At 44.6% G+C, this 18536-nt stretch overlaps 2 protein-coding genes across 2 annotated transcripts in view; one reads left to right on the top strand and one right to left on the bottom strand.

Moving 5' to 3' along the window:
• Nucleotides 1-6590: 6590 nt before the first annotated feature.
• LOC119169286 (uncharacterized) lies at nucleotides 6591-13199 on the bottom strand. Its single transcript, XM_037420402.2, has 5 exons — nucleotides 12869-13199; nucleotides 9679-9840; nucleotides 9306-9399; nucleotides 9097-9207; nucleotides 6591-7002 (listed from the first exon to the last, which is right to left on the bottom strand). Exons 1-5 carry the CDS (start codon nucleotides 13123-13125, stop codon nucleotides 6907-6909), a joined length of 720 nt encoding a protein of 239 aa, XP_037276299.2. The 5' UTR covers nucleotides 13126-13199; the 3' UTR covers nucleotides 6591-6906.
• Nucleotides 13200-13502: 303 nt separating this feature from the next.
• LOC142804165 (uncharacterized) overlaps nucleotides 13503-18536 on the top strand; it is an 88075-nt gene continuing 83041 nt past the window's right edge. Inside the window, exon 1 of the mRNA XM_075890809.1 lies at nucleotides 13503-13841. Within this exon, the coding sequence (XP_075746924.1) occupies nucleotides 13805-13841 (37 nt within the window). The 5' untranslated portion in view covers nucleotides 13503-13804. The remainder of the gene's footprint in view (nucleotides 13842-18536) is intronic.

The following is an 18536-nucleotide window of genomic DNA, read 5'->3' on the forward strand; positions in this document are numbered from 1 at the left end:
AGGGTGAGCGAGGACACCCCTGCCTAAGCCCCCTGTTGACCTCTGTGGGCTTGGATACCTGTTTTTTCCACTTTATAACTACCTTGTATAAACGTTGGATGGATTGATATGGCTGTACCCTTTAGATCAGGCGGTGGCTAACGTCACTAAACCGTAATACTTAGTGAACCAAAAACTAGACTTTTTCCCCTTTAAATGGTGTGGTTGAGGATTCGTACTTTGCAGTGAAGGGTTTCATTTTCACTCGTGCCTTGACTTTAGCCACCAATCAGATAACCTCCTTCTAGTTAATTCTACCCGCCTAAAGTCTGTGTCCTCCCTGTATCTAAACCCCAGTGCTTTGAAAAACTCTGTCTGTGCCATTATCCTGAACTAGAGAGTACAGCCCTTTACAAAACATTATCAAGTGTTCGGAAGTTTCCTCCTCCTCTCCACCTGCACTGCATACCGTGTCTACCCCTTCATAATTGCCAATATGTCTTGGTTCGCAATACTTCCTTCCTGGCTTCAAACAGTAGAAAACTACCTCGAGTATTATCATAGATCCTTTCCTTGGCAATTTCCTGCTTAAAAGTTCGATAGATCTTTTGTAAGAACTTCCTAATCATGCCAATTCTCCATATATCGGTCTCAGCTTCCCTCGCTTTCTTCTTAATCGATAATTCTTTTTTTGGTTTGGCCCCCTGCTATTTTCTAAGTATTTACCAGTCAATTTTTTGGTTCACTTCCTCCATTTTGTATCGACATTCTTCATGTACAAATAGCTGAATACCTTCCTAGCCCAACGCTTCTTTCTCATTTCTCTCAATCGCTTCTCGAATTTTATCTTGCTGCTAGCTTCCCTGCCCTCAAATGCTGTCCATCCCATATCACCTTGTATTCCCTGATTTGGTGTATTCCCGTGAGCTTTTAAGGCAAGCCTACCTATTCCAAATTGCTTAATTTCTAATCTTGCTTGCACTTCTGATCTCATGCACAAGACCGCATCTTCGAACATCAGACCAGAAACCATGACCCCTTTCCATATTCCTCTCACAACATCATACTTATCGTAATTCCACAGTGCCTTGTTTTTCATCACTGCTGCATTCCTGTTACCCTCAATCCTCACATATATTTCATGTTTCTTTAGGTACTCTGTCCCATTGCTTATCCATATGCCCAGATATTTGTATTTATCTGTTATCTCTAGCGTGACCTCCTGAATTTTGAGCTCACTACTTTCATTATCATTAAAAATCATGACTGCTGATTTTTTCCTTACTGAATCTGAAATCTAACCCATATCCCTCATTACCGCAGATGTCCATCAATATCTGCAAATCTTCCTTGTTGTCGGTCATTAGCACTATATCTTCTGCGTACATCAATGCTAATAGTGCCTCTTCAAAGAGTTTTCCTTGTTTAACGAAAGAGAGGTTGAAGCCAAGTCCACTTCCCTCTAATTTGGCCTCTAGTCCTTGTAGGTACATCATGAATACAGTGCAGTCAACTTATAACGATACCACATATAACGATATATCGGTTATAACGATGGGTCGACTTAACAGTCTCATTTTATGCATTGGGGCTATGGGGAAAAAAAGCATATATAACGATATGTTATCCACCGCATATCGGATACAACGATGAAAAGTTTGCCGTGGACGGCATGTTTCATTCAGAATAATCGTAACATTTAGATTGATAAGTTTCTCTGAAACGAACTATGCCGAGACAAGACGAAAAGTTAGCGTAGGCGAGTACGTATCTGCCGCCACTGCAGGACAGCGCCGGCAGCGCGTCCCGGCCGTTCAAAAAGCCGAGGAGAGCATCGCGAGTTGGCGCGACGCGCTACAGATGGCGCCAGCTGTGTCACGTTTTGCGCCTCGCCGCGCGTCGACCGCGGAGAGGCTGAGAGAATTAAAAAAAAAAAAATGCGAAAAGCAAAGCGCCGCGCTCCGCGGCTCCCCGCCTTCTACAACGGCAAGCCGGCAAGCTACTCGTAGCTTGCCGAACGAAAGCGGGAAAGAGAGAGAAAATAAAAAAAGCGAAAAGCAAAGCGGCGCGGCGGCATGGGGGCGGGGCCTCGTTGGCATTCCGGCTGTGTACCTCTGGCTGTGCTTTCTTCCTCCCACTGCTCCCACCCCGCCGTCGGTCAGTCTCTCTTCCTCAGCGAACCCGTGATGCGTTCTTCGGAGTAAGAAATAAAGTCTTGTTTTTGACATCCTACTATCTACAATATTTATTAATTGGTGAAAATAGCAAAATGAAGGCTGGAGCTACAAAAGGTACGTCCGGCGACGATTTTTTGGCGGCAGTCCAGATATAACGATCACCGGTTATAACGATCATATTGTTGCGTGAAGGCACAAGGGAAACTAGGCGTTTTAAAATATATTTACACAGCGCCAACGCGCAAGCCAAGATGGCGAACAAGAGAGAGCGCGCGCACACACAAGTCACCTCGTCTTCCTCAGCGCCTATCTCACTGTTTAAGTGGGGCATTGTCTCGTAACATAACCCCCGGGTGCTGAAGCACCGTCTCGGTGCTTTCTATTGTGTTGCCGAGTGGTAAAGCTTAAGGCGGGATACGTGGACAATGTCTGTAGACAGCGAAGCGGAGGCGGAGGAAGACTCGAGCGGGGCTATCTCGTATGTCACATCTGTCACCTGGCGCAATACGCGGTAGGGTCCCGAGTACCGGGAAAGCAGTTTTTCAGAAAGTCCGACGCGTCTAGTCGGAGTCCACAATAGCACAAGAGAACCTGGTGTAAAGGAAATTTGGCGGTGATGTGAGTCGTAACGATGCCGCTGGTGATCTTGCGATGCTAAAAGGCGCTGACGAGCAACTTCTCGTGCTTTGCGAGCCCTGGTGATAGCATCACGGGTGTATTCAGTCGTAAAGTCGACGGCTGTCGGAAAGATGGTGTCGAAAGGTAAAGTTGGATGACGGCCAAACACCAGGTAGAAAGGTGAAAAACCAGCTGCATCATGGCGTGAAGAATTATAGGCAAACGTAACGAAGGGCAATGCAACGTCCCAGTCCTGGTGGTCGGACGATACGTACATAGCGAGCATATCAGTTAAAGTCCGGTTGAATCGTTCAGTGAGTCCGTTAGTTTGCGGGTGGTAAGCTGTCGTAAATTTATGTTTCGTCTCGCAGGAGCGAAGCAGGTCGTCGATAACTCGGGAAAGGAAATAGCGCCCACGATCTGTTAGGAGTTGGCGTGGGGCGCCATGGTGAAGTATGACGTCGTGCAGGAGAAAATCGGCAACGTCTGTGGCGCAGCTGGTTGGCAAAGCCCGCGTGATAGCGTACCGGGTTGTATGATCCGTCGCGACAGCTATCCACTTGTTCCCCAAAGTGGATGCAGGGAAAGGGCCTAGGAGGTCAAGACCAAGTCGGAAGAAGGGATCAAAGGGAACGTCAAGTGGTTGGAGGAACCCGGCAGGACTCATAGAAGGTTTTTTGCGGCGTTGACACTGATCGCATGAGGCGACGTAGCTGCGGACCGAGCGATAAAGACTGGGCCAGTAAAATCGACGCTGTACGCGGTCATACGTCCGAGACAGTCCGAGGTGACCGGCAGTGGGAGCGTCATGAAGCTGGCCGATCACGCTCGCACGTAGGTGGGAAGGTACCACAAGGAGCAGTTCGTGTCCATCAGGGCGGACGTTGCAACGGTACAATGTGTCATCCTTAAGCACGAACAATCGAGTAGAAGGATCGGGTGCCGCAGAATGAAGCTTCTCGATGATGTTACGCAAGGCAGGATCTCGGCGCCTATCTCACTGTTTAAGTGGGGCATTGTCTCGTAACAATATCTTTAGGTTTTCTCGATATCGTTATAAGTGGACTGCACTGTAACAACGGTGACAGGGGGCACCCCTGCTTAAGCCCCTGTTTTACCTTTGCGGGCTCGGATACCTGTTTTTCTCCTTTATAACTACCTCGTTACTTTTATGGATATTCTTTATAAGATTAGTGACTTCATCTTCCACACCTATTGTGTCCAGTATTCCCCACAAGTCCTCTTGAACCACGCTATCGTACGCTCCCTTGATATCCAAAAATGCTAGCCACAGGGGCCTGTGTTTCTTTTCTGCTATTTCTATGCACTGCGTCATAGAGAACAGATTGTCTTCCAGCCTCCTGTGTTTCCGAAACACATTCTGCAGTTCTCCCAGCACCCCCTCATCTTCTATCCATGCCAGCAGTCATTCCTTCATATTCTACATCGCCAGACTGTAGACCACTGATGTTACTATTATACGACGATAGTTGTTTATGTCAGCTTTATCCCCCTTTTCTTTATAGATCATGATAATCCAGCTAAGTTTCCATCCATCGGGTACTGATGGATGGATGGATTGGTGTGGCTGTACCCTTTAGATCGGGCGGCGGCTAATGCCACCTAGCCATAATACTTAGTGAACCAACAACTAGATTTATATTTTTTTTTCTTTTAAAATAGTGAAGTATAGGACTGGTACTTTGCAGTGAATGGTTTTTTTTCACTCGTGCCTTGACTTTAGCCACCAATCAGATAACCTTTTTCTAGTTAATTATACCTGCTTAAAGTCTATTTTGCCCTCTCTGTCCCTAAACCCCAGCGCTTTAAAATACTCAGTGCCATCATCCTGAACTATAGGGTGAAGCCCTTTACAGAACAATATCAAGTGTTCGATATTTTCCTCCTCCTCTCCGCATGCCCTGCATACCGTGTCTACCCCTTTGTATTTGGCCCAATATGTCTTGGTTCGCAATACTCCTGTCCTGGCCTCAAAGAGTAGAGAACTACACTGAATATTATCATAGATCCTTTCCTTGGAAATTTCCTGCTTAAACGTTCGATAGATTCCTAGTGCGGTCTTCTTAATCATGTCGATTATTGACGTATCGGTCTCCGTTTCCTTCACCTTCTTCCCTCATTTCAAAAAGAATCGATAGTTCTTTTTGGTTTGGCCCCCTGCTGTTTTCTAAGTATTTACCTGTCAATTTTTACCTCTCAATTCGCTTCCTCCATTTTGTATCGACGTTCTTCATGTACAAGTAGCTGAAAACCTTTGTAACCTAACGCTCCTCCCTCATTTTTTCCCAATCGCTTCTCAAATTTTATCTTTCTGCTAGCTTCCTTGCCCTCAAATGATGTCCATCCCATATCATCTCGCACTTCCTGATTTAGTGTATTCTCGTTAGCTCCTAAAGCAAGCCTATCTATTTCACATTGCTTAAATTCTAATCTTGATTCAACTTGGATGGAAACGTGTGCTAGCGCAACCTGGCGGTTTCCTCCCAGGGCGTTACGCACTAGCCAGTGTGTTCATCACACTTCTCTATTCTAGCTACTGTAGCTGCGTGAAGGAAACCATGAACTACAGTGTTCAAGTATGAACTGAGCTTTAGTTTCGGATGGTCTATGGCTGAAAAGTAAGCCAGTGGCAAAAGAAAATTAAGGCAGTCTCATTGCCATTGCTATCGAGCGATGGCGATGCCTAAGCTTGCTAAACAGCGGCGGTTCCTGGTGGTGCCAACGCGTGTTTTAGACGTCGTTAACGCATTTTCAGGCTCTGAAAATGCTTTGAAATGTTAAAGATTGGTTTCACTGGATAGCAATAAGTATTTGAGCCTGAAATTGCATTGTAAAATTTCGTTGAAGCAGGACGATCGAAGAAAAAGTGTTTGTTGTGGCGACAATATTTATGCATTGACTCCTATGGATGGCTGACGGGGAATCGTAAATTTTCCATTGTAGCGGCGATCGACCATAATGAGGCCTGTTTGAAATAGCAGTTTTCTCGGGCTGCTAAACAATCATGCTGCTTTACTGGCCGTCACATGCATTAACACGCGAATGTGACGTCAGTGGAATGACCTGGTAAGAGAAGTTATAGCCAGAGCATTAGTTTTCTTTTGCTGCAAAATTATAAAATTATAGAAACCTAGGGGAAAAAAAAGTAACTGCAATTTTTGCCCTCTGAATGTGGAAGTACAGTGAGTGATCTGCTTGGTTCCACTTTCAAATACATCAGGGTTCAGTCCCACGTTGCCTTCGCTAGCTCAGTACAGCGTCTCACTGTTTTTTCTTTATTGGTTGTGTTAGGTCGTGTTTACAGCAAGTTGTGGGTGGCTTAGTACTTGCTATACTGGCCATGTGTGTCGTCAGACAGTCTTGCACAACTCATCAAAGTTCAAACAACGTTCCGAGATGGCCTAACCATACCGCAATCTGAACGGTATGATGCCACGAAGCTCGGTCAACTGTGGCTCAGCAAACATCACTGCATCACCAATTTTTTTCGATTCCAGATACTTCTCATTGGCCGAGTAAAAGTGACATCAGTTATTCAGTTGAGGGGAACATGAGCAGGGAATCAAAATTGTGCTTTGATAGCTATTAAATAAACCCGAACGATGAAACGAGTCGAGGCATAGCATAGAATAAATGGCCAGGATTCCGAACACACACAATGTTGAAATGTTTTTAAAAACATTTTAAGACCTCTTTAACTAGCAGTGAAAGGCAGGCTAGTTGGAACATGCTGTATAAGGAAGACGAAATATCCCATCCATGGGGCAGAGCGAAGGACGCACACAAGGATGGGCATTGTCATTGTGTGCTTCTGTCGCACCGTCCCATTTATGCACTGTTTCCTTCCTTGTAAAAACAAAGCTTCATTATGTTCAGGAGGGTCATGGAGACCCGGTCTTTCAGGGCAATGATTAGATTATGAAGTGTTTTCTTAAACACATCAGATGCATGTTGGGGCTGTAAGAGCAAATATTGCTCACAAGGCACTGTATGTTATCCAAAGCTGCAGCTTGGCCAGGGCCAAGCACAGTTTGCCTTCCCTTGATATCCCACCATGGCTGTACCTTTAGCAGAGGCAGTAAGTTCAAAATGAGGCAGAAGAATTGCAATGTCACACCACACAGTTCTTGCTGCAGCTCTTCCTCTTCTTATATACTGAAATCCATGAAATCCAGCTTTGTTTCCAATTTTCATCTGTGATTGCAACCTTCAGAAAGAAATAGACAGACATAGTTAAGAAATGGAAAAGAAGGAATGCACTTAAGTAAGACAAGAAACCAAAAAAAAAATGCACCCTACTCTAACTCATCATTCTGAAAGGAAAATAAGCACCACTTCAGTCGAACACAGTTACATCGAACCCCCATACATCGAATTTTCGTGTATATCAAACTCGCAAGTTATCCCTTTGAAATTCATATGTAGAAGTATAGTAATTCGCACGTTTATATCGAACGGTATTTCTACTTACCTTCGGATATATCGAACGCCACGCGAGGTGGATGGTGTGCTATGGCACTTGCGAAAAATGAAGAAGCAGGCCAAGATTAGCGAATTTTTTTTTCACGCAAATAAATCATTCTGTCGCCGCGTATGTGCGGAATCAGTAGTCATTCTTGAATGCTTCTATTGTAGGCAGTGATCTGCTACAGGTAAGCTCTCAAAGCTTCTATTTCTTCATATCAAATTTTTTATATATTGAACTGATTCATGATCCCCTTCAAGTTCGATATATTTGAGTTCGACTGTACTATAAAACAATGAATCAAGAGGCAGGAATAACAATTGAATTTAGTACCCAATAATCTAAGTCAACAAAGTAAGAATTCGTAGACAAACCAGCAAGGGCGGTGTTACAATTCAGCACAGAATATAAGGAGCAGCAGCCTTATTTATTTATTTTTATTTATTTATGAATACTGCAATCCTTACTAGGGATTTTCACAGAGTGGGTTACATGAATGCTCAATATGCTGACAAACAAATTTTCAAAACAGGAAGATAAAAACACACAGAAACAAAAGTATGCACAAAGCAACCTAAGTATGCGAAATTTGGAATGTTTATGGGGTCAGAGCTTAATTGGCATGCTATATTAAACACTGTTATCGAGGCTAGAAGAAAACAATGTTAAGGATGGCTGTAAAACTTCGGTGTTGGTTAGCTTGTTTCAGTTGTTTATAGTTCGTGGAAAGAATGAATATTTAAAGCACTTATTATATGTTGTATAGGGTGTTATTGTGCGCTCATGCCTTTGTCGAGTTGCATATCCAGACGAAAATGAAAGAATTTCAGAAATGTCTATCTTGTAATGTCTCTTTATTAGTTGATATAGAAATTTTAGTCTAGATACCCGCTTTCTTTCTGTTAGTGTTGGTAGATTAGCTCGAGCTGAAAGTTCCATGATTGAAGTGCGCCCGAAGCTGTTATAAATAAAACGAATGGCCTTTTTTTGTACTCTTTCTAGCTTGTTGATATTAGATTTGGTAAAAGGGTCCCATATAATGGAAGCATAATCTAGAGTCGGTATAACTATTGTTTTATAAGCCAGAAGGTGGACGGAGGGGGTTGAGAGTGTCAATGCCCTTCTGAGGAAGAACAGCTTACGCATTGCAGTGTTAGTTACTGTAGTAATGTGTTTCGTCCAATTTAGGTCATCTGTGATCCATATGCCAAGATACCTGTAATGTGGGACTTGGGAAAGTTTAGTACGGGGAGTAGAGTACTCGTATTCTAAAGGATTCCTTTTATTAGTTATTTGCATAAAAACTGTTTTTTCAAAGTTAATAGCCATTTGCCATTCATCACACCAGGAGGACCATTTTTGTAGAGCATCATTTAACACCTGTTGGTCTGCGGGACTGCATATTTTGTTATAAAGTACACAGTAATCAGCGTAGAGTTTGATTTTAACAGGGATGCCATCAACAATATCATTATTAAACAGGAGAAAAAGAAGTGGTCCTAGCACTAAGCCCTGAGGAACGCCAAAGTCAACAAGCTGTCTATGTGAGCAGGAATCAGCAAAAACAACAAATTGTTCGCGTTTTGTGAGATATGCAGAAATCCAGTTAACTACTTGGGAATTATTGATTATTCTACCCATCTTATATATCAGTTTAGTGTGGGATACTTTATCAAAGGCTTTCGAAAAGTCCATAAAAATAACGTCAGTCTGTGTTCTACTATTTATTGATTTGGCAAAGTCATGTATTGTTTCAACTAACTAACTGAGTGTTTGTCGAATAACCTTTCCTAAAACCATGCTGGAATTTGGTATATTATATAGTTATATTCCAACCTTGTGATTCATTTCTGGATGCGCAACTTGAGTGGACGCCTCGGAGCCATTTGTCACTGACAGAAATATGGACAGTTTTCCTGGAGCTACACATTCTTCTGTTTGGCATATCTGAAGGAATGAAACACAAAATACTGTGTGTTACTCAGATTTAAAATGCTGCATGGAACTGTCCAAAAAGACAATACTGAAATTAAATATATCCACACCGCGTGTTCCTTTGGAGTGCTGTTGTTTGAGGGACAGGCTGTGAGTGCTTGCAGAGATTCGTTGCTGAAATTCTGCTGAAAGCATCTCTCCAACCTGCATTTCACAAAGGCTCGAATCAATGCCAGTCTTGTTCCGGATGCAAGTTGAAGTTTATTTAAGGCACAAGAAAAGCGGTACAATAAAAAAAGGAGATGTACAAATTGTCTTTTCGCTTAGGGGACCTCTCACGAAATCAATGCACTGAATGAGGGTCTATGAACCTTTCATTTATATTATGCCAACAACTTTTTTTTTAATCAGGAAAGACAACATGACTATTAAAAACAGATAGCTGTAGTTTCCGATTGCATCTTCACCTTTCTGCTTTCATACCTTTGTGCCTTTTGCTGGTCACGTGCCTTTTGTCTGTACACAGATGGAAAGATTGTGGGGATGTAGGCTGGATGTTCACGAATGTCACTTTTGCGGTTGCCTTGAAAATGAGTGCTGCAAATTCGTGTATGGTCTTTCGGCAACCAAGGAGTTCCATCGGGACTGTAGCAGAAAAAAACAGCATAGCTGGTTGAAAATCGTCATAACTCATGACACACACAGGGGTGCGCGAGCCCGGGACAGAAAATTGCACTATTTCGAAATGTGGCAACTACAAAGCATCTAATAATTAAGTGACAGATTCAGCAACCAAAATGTATATTCCACCTTAATAAAAACAAAGCAGACAAATGATGTCAAACTTTGCTGAAAATGCACAGACTACGCTACGAAAAAGCTAGCGTTCGAGACGCGTGAACCATTGACAATGTGAGCAGTACACAAGAATTCAATCAACAGTGCAACGCAAACCGTGGTATGACGCATGTGAATGTGAACAGTCAAGAACGACAGCTAGGTCTCAAACACACAGAGATTCAAAATACAAAGTTCTTTCACCACACAACTGTAACTGCATGCACTTTCACAATGCGAGGAGACAACAAGCACTGAGCAGTTGTTGCATGCATGCGGCACGTTACGCACAGCGTCGATATTTATGAAAGGGAACATGTAAACGTGTGGCCTGCACACTCTGCAGCGCCTGCTTGTAGCATGTTTAAACGGATGTGACAGCAACCACCATCTCGATTCAATAGCGGTTATACTAAATCTTCTGCTGGAGTGGCGAAGGGGCTCCGTGGCTGAAGTCGATGCGCTGCCATATTGCTCAGGATAAAAAGCGGATGGGCGCATGTAGCGTACGAGGCTTTCGCGTTGTTTTTGTGCTATTAATGCTGTGTGGTGTCTCGAATTGAACAAGACAGTTCTGAAAACGTCTGCGATCTATTTTGGAGACGACGATGGTGGGCTCTTGAGAAGCATTTGGCTGTGCGAATCGTGTGAAGCAGACACCAGGTAGAACTTTCTATATATATATGCTTCAATCGCTCGCTTTTTCTCATGTATTTTTGCGACTATTTCCTTTTTGCGTTCGGGTGCACATAGACACTTTGAATAATTTTCATACATCTTAGGATTCCAAAAGACGTCATTTTGCGCGGCATATGCGCGAGCGCTCCGAGGCTAGAAGGTTAAGCGCTAAAAAAGAATGACGACTTATGTTCAGTACTTATGTTGAAGCAGGCTGCTTCGATGAGAGAGGGTAAATAACGTGACTACGAATTTCTAACATTACTACCGTGTTTGCATCGTTTCGAGCGCACGTAAAAAAGCCAGCACGTGACTGCGCTTGATACAAGTGAGCGCTTCATTTTTGAAAGGTAGTTATTGTAGCATCGGCTCCGACTTTCTGGGATTTTGAGTTCCTTATATTTTCATGAGCCCTACGCTCCCAATTCCAGAATTTATGACGTTGCGATATGCATCTCTGTATGTAGAAGAAAAAGAAAAAGAGCTCCTCTGAAAAGTTTGAAAAACCTTTTGCCTATAGCGCCTCTCATTGATAGAGCTGTCAAAATCCTGCCGCCCCCAAAGTTCACCTACAAAGAAATGGTACAGGCAAAAAAAAAAAACACAAGAACTGAATGAACTACGAACGAGGTACAATTAGCAAAATTTGTCACTGGGCGAGTTGGTTCATATTTAAAGATAAACTAGTGTGTGCAAATTGAAGACAAAGACACAGAAAAGATGGGACAGGAACAAGTGCAAACCTTCAAACGAATTTTATTATTTGTAAACTTTCAAATTTATACTTACAAGAGCACATACTCACGTGGACATGGTCAAAAACCAAGCAGCTTCGCGTACAAACTTATGCTCACTTTCAAATAAGGACATTGATGTGTCGTTAACACAAACATTCTTGCAGAAATATAAAAGGCTTCCAACAGTTCGCGCGCTGTGGTATTACTGCTCCTACGAAAAATCTTAATCTATTTGAAAATCGGTGGGCACCTTCAAGCTTGGCAATGTGCATGCAAATGCGCGTTCCATCTGTCCATCTTTTCTGTGTCCTTGTCTTCAACTTGCACACACCCGTTTATTTTGAGGTACAATTAGCAACTGAAAAAGTAGGGCAAGACATTGTAGCAGTACCAACAGGACCTTTCAAGATGTATTATATCTTCTCGGAAATTCGTTGACCAGGTAATGGTGCAGAACATATTCTCGGATGAAGGATTGGATGTTTTACAAGCCCCGGATATCCAAGAGCTGCTCAAACTAGTCCGTGAAAAGGTGAATACCCCCCACAATATTAAGAAGAGTTTGCACACACCCTGCACTATTATTCGTCAAGGGCTTACGATTGTGTGCAAGCAAAACTTATTTTCTCTGCATCTCCTCACTGGTTACTTCTGCTGTGAATCAACTGTGTTAACATATAAGGTGAATTATTATCCCTGATTACCTTCTTAACCCGCTTAAAACACTGTGTCAAGTAAAAATGAAAACAGATGTACATTAACGTCCCTTCCAAGTTCCCTCGCCTCCTAAGAATAATGAGCAGGTGCTTTAGCAGCTATATCGAAACACACGGCCGCAAGCGCCCAGAGCATTTTCGGCGCTGCCACCATCTGCCCTGAGCAATATGGCCGCAGCGGCTTCACTTCGATACATGGGCGGGTATGCGGGACCACCACTCCAGAAGTTTTAGTATAACCTCCTTGCTCGATTATTGTCATCTATATATAGTGGCGAAAAAACCACCGGTCATGGGTGATATAGAACCGGCGCCAAGATATCAAACGCCTCCCCTTCAAGGCGAATACGTAAGAGGCCGGGCGTAATCGCCTTGAAGGGAAGGGGGTAACAATCTTGCCGCCGGGGTCATGACTGGGTGTAAGCCGTGCTCGCAATTAGGGCTGCAGAAGTCGCGTCTTTTCTTTTCCTGAACCTCTATATATCTCTCTCTGGTTGTTGTGCCACGGCCGCTAGATAAGACGGGAATCAAGGCGGTGGTTGCTATCACTTCCGCTTGAACGCGCTACAAGCAGCCGCAGGAGTGCGCGGGCCATCCGTTCGCGTGTTCCCTTTCATAAACATTGACACGGTACTTCCAGATAGTCGAACGAAAGCGAAGAACTCAGCCAGCCAAAACAAAAGGCGAGACACGGCTATAACTTACTTAATTCTCCTTACTGCGGTGATCCACGTTTCTCGCCTTTCTTTTTCGTACGACTTGCCCGGGAACCGATACAGCTTTATAGGTAGACCGCGTGCCCTGATGTTGTCAGCAGTGTTATAGCAGCCCACAACACAACAATACTTTGGACCTCGCCTCTTCCTTGGGGTCGCTGCTGCCATCACGCACAAATGCAGTTTCGCACAGCCGGTCAATCGGTTTAGCACACCAAGCTGATAGCACGCGTTGTCGAAGTTCATCACCCCAAAACACTAAATGTCTGCAGTGAAACCGCCGAGTCGGCCGCACCTATTCCCAATTTTGCCAGTGCTTGTCGCCATAGGCGCAGCGCGGCACTGTCATCGCCCTTGATATCAGGGGTTAAGGGACAGAGAGGACTTTAAACGGGTGGAATTAACTAGAAGAAGGTTACCTGATTGGGGGATCAAGTCAAGGCACGAGTGAAAATTAAACCCTTCACTGCAAAGTACCAGTCTTCAACTACACTATTTAAAGAAAAAAAGAGAAATTTAGTTGTTGGTTCACGAAATATTACGGCTAGGTGGCGTTAGCTGCCGCCCGATCTAAAGGGTAGAGCTACAGCCACGTCTCATCCAATCTATCCATATCCCCCAAGGTGCTTATACAAGTTTGAGATTAGGCGCGGCCGAATCAACTGTTTCACAGCAGAGGGAGCATACGTGCGCATGCGCTTTGTTTTCAGTCAGTCGGTGTGGTCACAGAACACCTGTGTGGTGAAATTATGCAACGCGTGCTTGGCGCGCTCAACCGAGAGACTCTCGCTGTGCGAAGTTGCATTTAACTAATCACCCGTGGGGTTCCGCGAATTAACCGGTACCTGGTCATCGGGCCTCGCGGCCAGCCTGCCTTTACTTCTTGCGGCGAGTCGCACCGTTGGTCGCATCGAGAAAGCCACGCATGCCCAAGCAGCTTTGCGGAACTAAAGGCTGCGGGAGTAAGTATCTTATTAATTCAAGCATGACACTTCTAACATCTCTCCACGCATCTATTTTATGCATGCTAGCCTTGCCTATCCACGACTTCTCCAACTACTATTTTTCGCGCGCTTTACCCATGGAGGACCATGGCTTTATCAGAGACATAGCCTCCTAGATTCCAGAGAACACAGGCTTGAATGCAAATATTTGACAGAAGTCTGGTGGGGCGTGAAACTGGGAGATGATGTAGACTCCAACCAAAAGTTTTGAACACGGGTCAGAGGCTTTTGCCCGGCGCAGTGCCTTTTTTAGGCACTGCGCCGTGCTCCCTACCGGACTGCATAAATTAGGTGAAATTAGGTGCCTTTTTCCTCTTCTAACTACAACCACCACGCTTTTGTAAAAGTGTAATTGGCGGTCATGGCGGTGACAGTAGCAACCTAGACAACGCCTAAGCCTAGGCGAGGACCGCGTTTGTGCGCTCTGGTTGGTTTGGTCCCCCGGGCTTTTGAAGTGGCTCGTGTCATCATTAATTTTTTTATAAGCGTTTCGGACGTGCGTCAGGATACTAAGCGAACTTATTGTGAAACGAACGAATAGTGCAATGGCTCTTTACAAGTGCCAGAGCTTTGTCACGAGCGTTGTTCCTAGTACACCACGGGGCAGTCATGAACAACACCTAAGCTGCTGGCACACGGTTCCAGGCATAACTCAGGTATGTGTTTTATATTTGCGATTATGTGTAGCTACACTTTGGTGAATTGCGAATGACCATTTTGGTTAGTGAACACGTTTTCTCGAGCAAAGCAGACGTTTACTTGTAGTCAAATAAACGCCATTAATTTAGGAAAGTGGGCATCACAGTGCCTGCGAAGTGGTTCTTCTGTTAGTATACTGTCAACAAAATAAGTGGGAAACGAAAGGCAACAAGTAGAAGTCAGTCAGACCTCACCCCCCCCCCCTTTTTTTATGCGATATCTTAATGGGTGTGGATAGAGCAGAACTATGTCGTTTTTCGGAGCTCAGGGCTGCCATGGGACGCCCCACACTAGGTGGAAAAACATACCAAGTGGTACTAAAGGAGACCTTACTGGTATGGACCGGAGTGCAATGGTTTGGGATATTATTGGAGCATCTGGGCACTTTATCAGGGACATTTCAAAATTTGAAAAGGTGGGACATCTGCTCCAAATACAAGGGTAGGGGGCTCTTCCATATTCTGAGGTGGGGGCTCGGCTTCCCCTCGGCAGGCCAGCCGTAGTACTACTGCCTCCGAAGCGCTTGTGCTTTGTTTTTGCAGTAGTGATGTTTACAGAGTAATTGTACCTAATATATCTATTTGTGCTAGTGACATTTGTCTCCCCCTTCATATATACATAGTGTGCACGTGCGTCACACAGCGCCCCTTCGTCACTTCCGAAATGCGCTGCCGACATGCCCGGGTACCTACCCACTCCATCGCTTACCGCTGCCGTGTTGTCTCCTCGTGCTTGCGCCAATTTAGTTTTGCCTCACAATACAAGTTTGAGGGCCGCTAGTGAGGCAAGTTGATTTAGTAGTCCCCAAAGACTGAGCAGAGCTTCGGGGTGTTTTTTTACCGAAAGTTATTACCCAAATTGGGTAAAATTGGGTGCACAGAGCCCGACCCGCCGGGCTGCTATAGTGGTAACATCAGAAAAATAAGAAATAAGCGGGTGCGATGACTCGTTTTATAAATTTATTCACTGGACATTCACAGAAGCGTCATCAAACATGCTTCTCTCAAGGATCTAGTAGGAAGTGAAATGTTCGCCGTTTTCTAGTATTTTATTGATGCGTGTGGGCATCGACTCGTAAAAAGATTTAATAATGTCCGGTCGACCGCGCAGGCTTTCCCATTCTCGTGCGATCACTTGCCTCATTGTATCGGCCGTGTAAACGCCATTGGCTAGTGTGGACAGCCATTTCTTCAATATGCCCCAGACATTTTCTACGGGATTCAAGTCTGCGCCGCATGGAAGCCACTCGAGCTGGCAAACAGCTTGTTCTTCTAGCAATGACTGGACGACACGTGCTTTGTGTACCAGGCTGCGGTCGTGTTGAAAAAGGTAGCAGCCGTCGCTGAAGGGACGATTGAGCGCATACGGAATGAGGTGTCTGGTGATGACGTCGCAGTACCGTGACGCAGTGAAGGGCCCTTCCAGACGCACAAGGGGGCCAAGGCCGCCTTGGCTGATTGCTCCCCACACGCTCGCGGAACATCGTCCACTGGATAGAACACTTTGTGTAATAGGGCAGATATCTGCAAGGAATAGCATACAGTTAGGCTCCAGCGGCGCGTCTTAAAATGTTGACATTCCTCTTGTGTATGAACTGTATACTGCTGTTAGAGTTTGCAATAGAAAAAGTACGAACATCATTAGCTTTTACCGAAAGACCCACTGGCAGCTTTTAATTAGCTTCAGAGTAAGTAGTACTAAGAAACAATCGTTAAGTTGGTGTTTTCAGCATTATACCACTGCAGAAAAATCTCCTACTTTCCAAAACCTCATAATACGCGAAACATGTTGTGATGCAGAACTATCTTCTGGAATTAATTGTGAAAACGCTATAAACACGCCTGCAGTTAAGTGAACGCCAAACTCGCTTCAGTTGGTCTCAGCGTGTGGAAAAGGTTGACTCGTCGCTAAAAATGACATCCCCCCATTTCTCCGTTGTCCACTCTTTCATTGCTGTAGCGAACACGAGTCGTTCTTGCAGCTGGCTGCCTAAGAGACAGGGCTTCTGAGTTGCTACGAAAGACTGCGGGCCAAGCTCACTCAGCATTCTTCTTACAGTCTCAGATGATACCGTGAGCGAGAGCGCTTCGCGGATGTTCTCGGCACTTTGAAAAGGATCAGGCATGATGGCGGCTGTTGTAATCAGGCGATCCTCTTCTTCAGTCATGGTCCTTGGACGTCCGCTGCGCTCCATATCTGTGAATCCGCCATCGTCGCGGAAAGCCTGAATAATTCTATTCACGGCAATCCGGCTCTTGTTTCGGCGGCAAATTGGTACTCCCTCTATAAATAAACACACAATGTGCCTTCTTTCATATAGTGGATCACGGAGCGGCATCTTTCCAAATGGACAATCACCAAGTGGCTAGAAGCAAGTCGACTATGTTTTCAGCTACTGATACGAAGATGCGCCTGTGTGCGCAAGAAAAACTTTCTATGCATCCGCTTTTTCTTTATTTTTGGTGTCAGTGAAACATCTCCCTACCCCTTCTCTCAAGGCGCAGGAGCAGCAACACCCATTGGAACAAGATGCTGCTAAACCAAAATGCGCCACTAAATGTCGCGTAAAAAAATCGTCGCAGCGCTTCGTGAAACTTATCTACACGCCAGTCGACAAAGGTTGCAGTGATTGCTCCGATACTGCTATCAAGGCAGATATGTAGCGGTCTTACCGCAGACAGCGCTTTATGGCAGGGCAACAAACTAACAATGTCTTGCTCGGGAATAGAGACTTGACATGCAGGCCAGTACCAAGAAGGCTCATTTCCGGGTGAGAGCCGCTGTAGCCGCTAGGTGGCATACTGCTGGGGGGCGCGGATAGGCAGTTTGGCACGCGCTCGCGTGGTCCACAAACTTCTGTGGTTGACTGTACATACAAACTTGTCCGCTACCACTGCGTACACAATCGGTGTGTCAGGGAGGCAGTTAAAATCGTGATGGCGATTGCGGAAATTCGGGTATTGCATTGAAACAAACTGTGAAAATGGATGCGAAACAATATTAGTTCATTTTGAAGTATAGCCGATCGGTTCGAGTTGGGTGGTCAGGATTTTGAAAAGTTGTTCAGTTAATTTCCTAACACGGTCTCCATGATTTTTAGGGACTCCACTGTACATTAGCATACAAAAAAGTAAAATACAAGATGAAAAAGGTGTCAAAACATACGCGAAAAAAAAAAGTGATGACCGGCATTACCGTGGCATGCACCACGCGAAGTTTCTATCTGCCTCGCATAATATTTTCCTTGGCTGTTTCCACAAGTTTCAATCAAATAGGCTCAACATCAGCACTGCTTTTTAACACTTGGGGGGACAGGGGGACGCTGCTACTTTGGCGGTGTGGGCCGCAACAGTATATTTATTATTTATTTTTTTACTTGCAATACCCTCAGGGCCAAACGGCATTACAGAGGGGAGTGGTTGCGAAAGAAAAAACAAAAAAATTTTTACAAATGCAGCGGCGAATCTTACATCGAGCAGAAGATCTTAATTATACAGGTTAGCTAACAGGCTTTATAGTAAACAAAAGCGCGGGAATGATGAGAATTGCATCAAGACAGAAAAAAACGACAAAAAAATAAATACTGTACAGGAACAACACAGCATCGAGTAATACAATACTTTGTTGGCTGTAATTACACATAACTAGCTAAGACACTTTTGAAATGAAGGTGATTTACAATGGTTGCCGCTGATGCGGGAAGCCAGTTCCAGTCCTCAGAGGTGCGAGGTATGAAAGACTGAGAAAAGGCGCGAGTCCTGCAAGAAGGCAACCCGACCTTATGGGAATGATCCAGCCGGGGTGAGATATAACTAGGAGGCAAGATAAGACCGTCCCGCAGCGATGTGTGATGAAACAGCTTGTGAAACAAGGGGAGACAAAAAATTTTACGACGGGATGAAAGAGAAGGTAAGTTGAGGCTAGATTTCATGGCTGTTATGCTAGCTGTCCTGT

This window comes from Rhipicephalus microplus, chromosome 3 (assembly GCF_043290135.1).
Source record: "Rhipicephalus microplus isolate Deutch F79 chromosome 3, USDA_Rmic, whole genome shotgun sequence".
NCBI lineage: Eukaryota > Metazoa > Arthropoda > Arachnida > Ixodida > Ixodidae > Rhipicephalus > Rhipicephalus microplus.